Here is a 2,752-nt window from a genome sequence, read left to right as displayed (position 1 = left end):
CCTTCCCGGAGCACCGGCCTGGCAGGGCACTGCCCAAATGTCCCAGGAGCTTTTCTTTTTCTCCTTCTTCTCCTTTCTCTCTTTCTCCTGCTTTCTCTTTTTTGAAGTGTGCTGCTTCCCCTCCACTGCTGTTAAGGAAATAATTTTCCAGGTGGACGTGGAACTGAAGCTACCAGCTAAAATCATCGGTAATCCAAGCCATTTCTCCTGCGACAAAGCTGCTTTAATTTGGGGAGCAGCCTTTTTAGGTGCTAATTTTTAAGGCGGTCTCTCAATTTCCACCGCTGCTTGCCCTTTTGCTCCTTTTGGGGAAGGCTCCTTCAGTTCCACCCGTTTAAAAAACACACCCCACCGCACCTCTGCAACCCTGAGCCGCCCAAAACCTGAAGGTTTTACCCACGCAAATAAAGCCCCTGTGTGTGCAATGCAACCTCGGTGTGACAAACCCGTCTTATGAAGGGCAACCACAGGGAGCCGGGCAGAAAAGGAGGAGAGAGACACAGCAGAGAACTTCACGGCTGTTTGCTCCCCCCAGACGTGGTCCCCAACTTTCAGGCTAACTTTCTGGCTGATAACCGTGCCGTGACGCGGGCTCCAGCCACATGTGGGCACATGAAGCTCCAGCTGAAAAGGGACCCCAAAAAAACCCCATCTCTACCCGGACTCGATTTAATTATTTTGCAATTTTGACGGTTTTCACTTAGTTGAAAATCTTTTATTTGTAAAGCTTCTTTTTTTTGTTTTTCCCTTCACCTCCTAGTTCTCCAGTTTCAGCAGCAATTTCAGCTTTCGAAAGAGCAAACCAGTCAAAATATTTCAGTACAGGTTACACTGACTCCTTCACTGCTATTTTTCCTCCGTTAAGTCCCTTTCTAAGAGCTACGGTTTTTGTTGCCCCATCTCGTATCCCTGTGGCATAAATAACGTCATATTAGGACCTAATGGAACAAAACTGGTTTTGGGTGGGTTTTTTTTGTTTGTTTCTGCTTTTAGTTAGTGTTTGAAATACGCCATGTGAAAACTTGCTGACAGAAATATTCCCTTGCATTTTTATTTTGTTTCCTAGAAAAGGAGCCTGAATTTCTGCCATCTCCCCTCACACCACACTCCCCCCACCCCCGAAATAAATACAGTCAAGTAGCAATTGGTTAAAAGAGGAACCGGCACAAAGCATTTAAGTAACATTTCATATGCAATTACATTGCAATTTTCTTTTATCCAACAAAATACTGCCGGGTAGCAGTTTCGGGAAGCATCCCTATGTTTAAAAAAGCAACTATGTTCAAGTTTGATTCCTACCTGTTGTGCCTTTTAAGCCAGGATTACCTATAACACCTGTCACATATAGTTACCCAGGCTGACTGCAGCTCTGGGAAGCTACAATATGGGCTGCGATTAATTTGAAGATTTCAGAATAATACTGTTATAAAAGCTACACTCCGGACAAAAATAGGATTAAGCTCTGAGGCTGTATATGAGCTAAAAGTGTTGAAAGCTAAAGCCCCCGTGCCACTGCTCACGACGGGCAGTTTAAAATGACAGAGTTTGCTAAATTCACGTTAAAGTAGAAATGTTTTCAATTATTCATCTTCATTGACTTCATATTGTCTTTTTTTTTTTCCCCCCACTGCTTAAACTGATAATTACTTTGAGCAAACAGGCGGCCGGTTCCCATAGAAAAGCTTTAATAGAAATGGTCGAAAGTTCTCGTAGTAAAACCTTCAACCTCGCCACTATAATAAATAAGCCCGGCACTTTGATGAAAATTAACACTAGTTTTGTAAAGAGCACATTGGGGGATTGCAGTCAGGTCTTATCTTTAGTTCCAGTCAACTAGCAATCCTGAAAGAGTTTGCATCATCATCAGAGCAGGCCATTTGATAGGATTCTGATGCTGAACCTAATCAATCTATGGAATACTGTGGCTGCGCGGTGTAACAAAGCTAAAATAGATTTACAAATGGGGTTTTAGAGGATAAGCTCCTCCACAGGATTACATATTGATTTTAAATATAAAAAGCTTATCATATAAACCATAACTACAAAAATAGTGAACCTATGCATAAATCCTTTTAGAAGAGCAGGCACTTCAAACTATAAGCCAAGAATAAATCAAGATGTACAAAATCCGAAAGAAGATCCATTTCTTGGGCAGAAAATGAACACACCACCCCAAGGTGTGCAAAAATGAACTTATCTTTTCTAAGGAGGCATTAAATCTCGAATGGAAAAAAAAAAAAAAAAGGAAGGAGCGAGAGGAAAGGTAGCTGAAAGTGAGGCATCCCGGCACTCGGACGCGGACGTGGTAAAAATCAGGCTCTGAAATGCAGCGCCTTGTTCAGAGGCGCCAGCCGGCTCCCAGACAGACAGCCGAAATGCCTCCCCACGTGCGCAGGTTAAGACAAACGCAGTAAGCTATACTTTCTTTGGCCTGTTAGGCAAGGATTTCGGGCCTTTCTCAGTTGGAGCAGTCTCGGCAGTGGGAAGGAGAGGAACACTTTCTAGCTGGAGGAAGGCAGCGCGTTAACTCTCTCTTTCTTATCTCTACGGCTAGACTTGGGGGGAGGAAAAGAAAAAAAAAAAGTATGCCTTTTTTTACCACCCTCCGTCATTCATGTGTTCCGCGTGAAGTGCCGTAACACTCCAAAGGGCTATTCAGCTGCGTACGCCTCCATTTTAGCGGTTGGCTAAGAGGACACTGTCTCCACATCACTGAACATCATAACGGTCAGCACCTCCAGACGCCAGCGCT

General features: G+C 43.8%; 1 protein-coding gene across 1 annotated transcript in view; it reads right to left on the bottom strand.

Moving 5' to 3' along the window:
* Nucleotides 1-258: 258 nt before the first annotated feature.
* The window catches only part of LOC104620973 (EH domain-binding protein 1-like), a gene marked incomplete at its 5' end in the record, with an annotated part of 119,032 nt that continues 116,538 nt past the window's right edge, over nucleotides 259-2,752 (bottom strand). Inside the window, one exon of the mRNA XM_010287342.1 lies at nucleotides 259-624. Within this exon, the coding sequence (XP_010285644.1) occupies nucleotides 259-624 (366 nt within the window). The remainder of the gene's footprint in view (nucleotides 625-2,752) is intronic.

Source organism: Phaethon lepturus, unplaced genomic scaffold (assembly GCF_000687285.1).
Source record: "Phaethon lepturus isolate BGI_N335 unplaced genomic scaffold, ASM68728v1 scaffold19185, whole genome shotgun sequence".
Classification (NCBI taxonomy): Eukaryota; Metazoa; Chordata; class Aves; order Phaethontiformes; family Phaethontidae; genus Phaethon; species Phaethon lepturus.
This window is presented reverse-complemented; position numbering and strand designations above follow the sequence as displayed.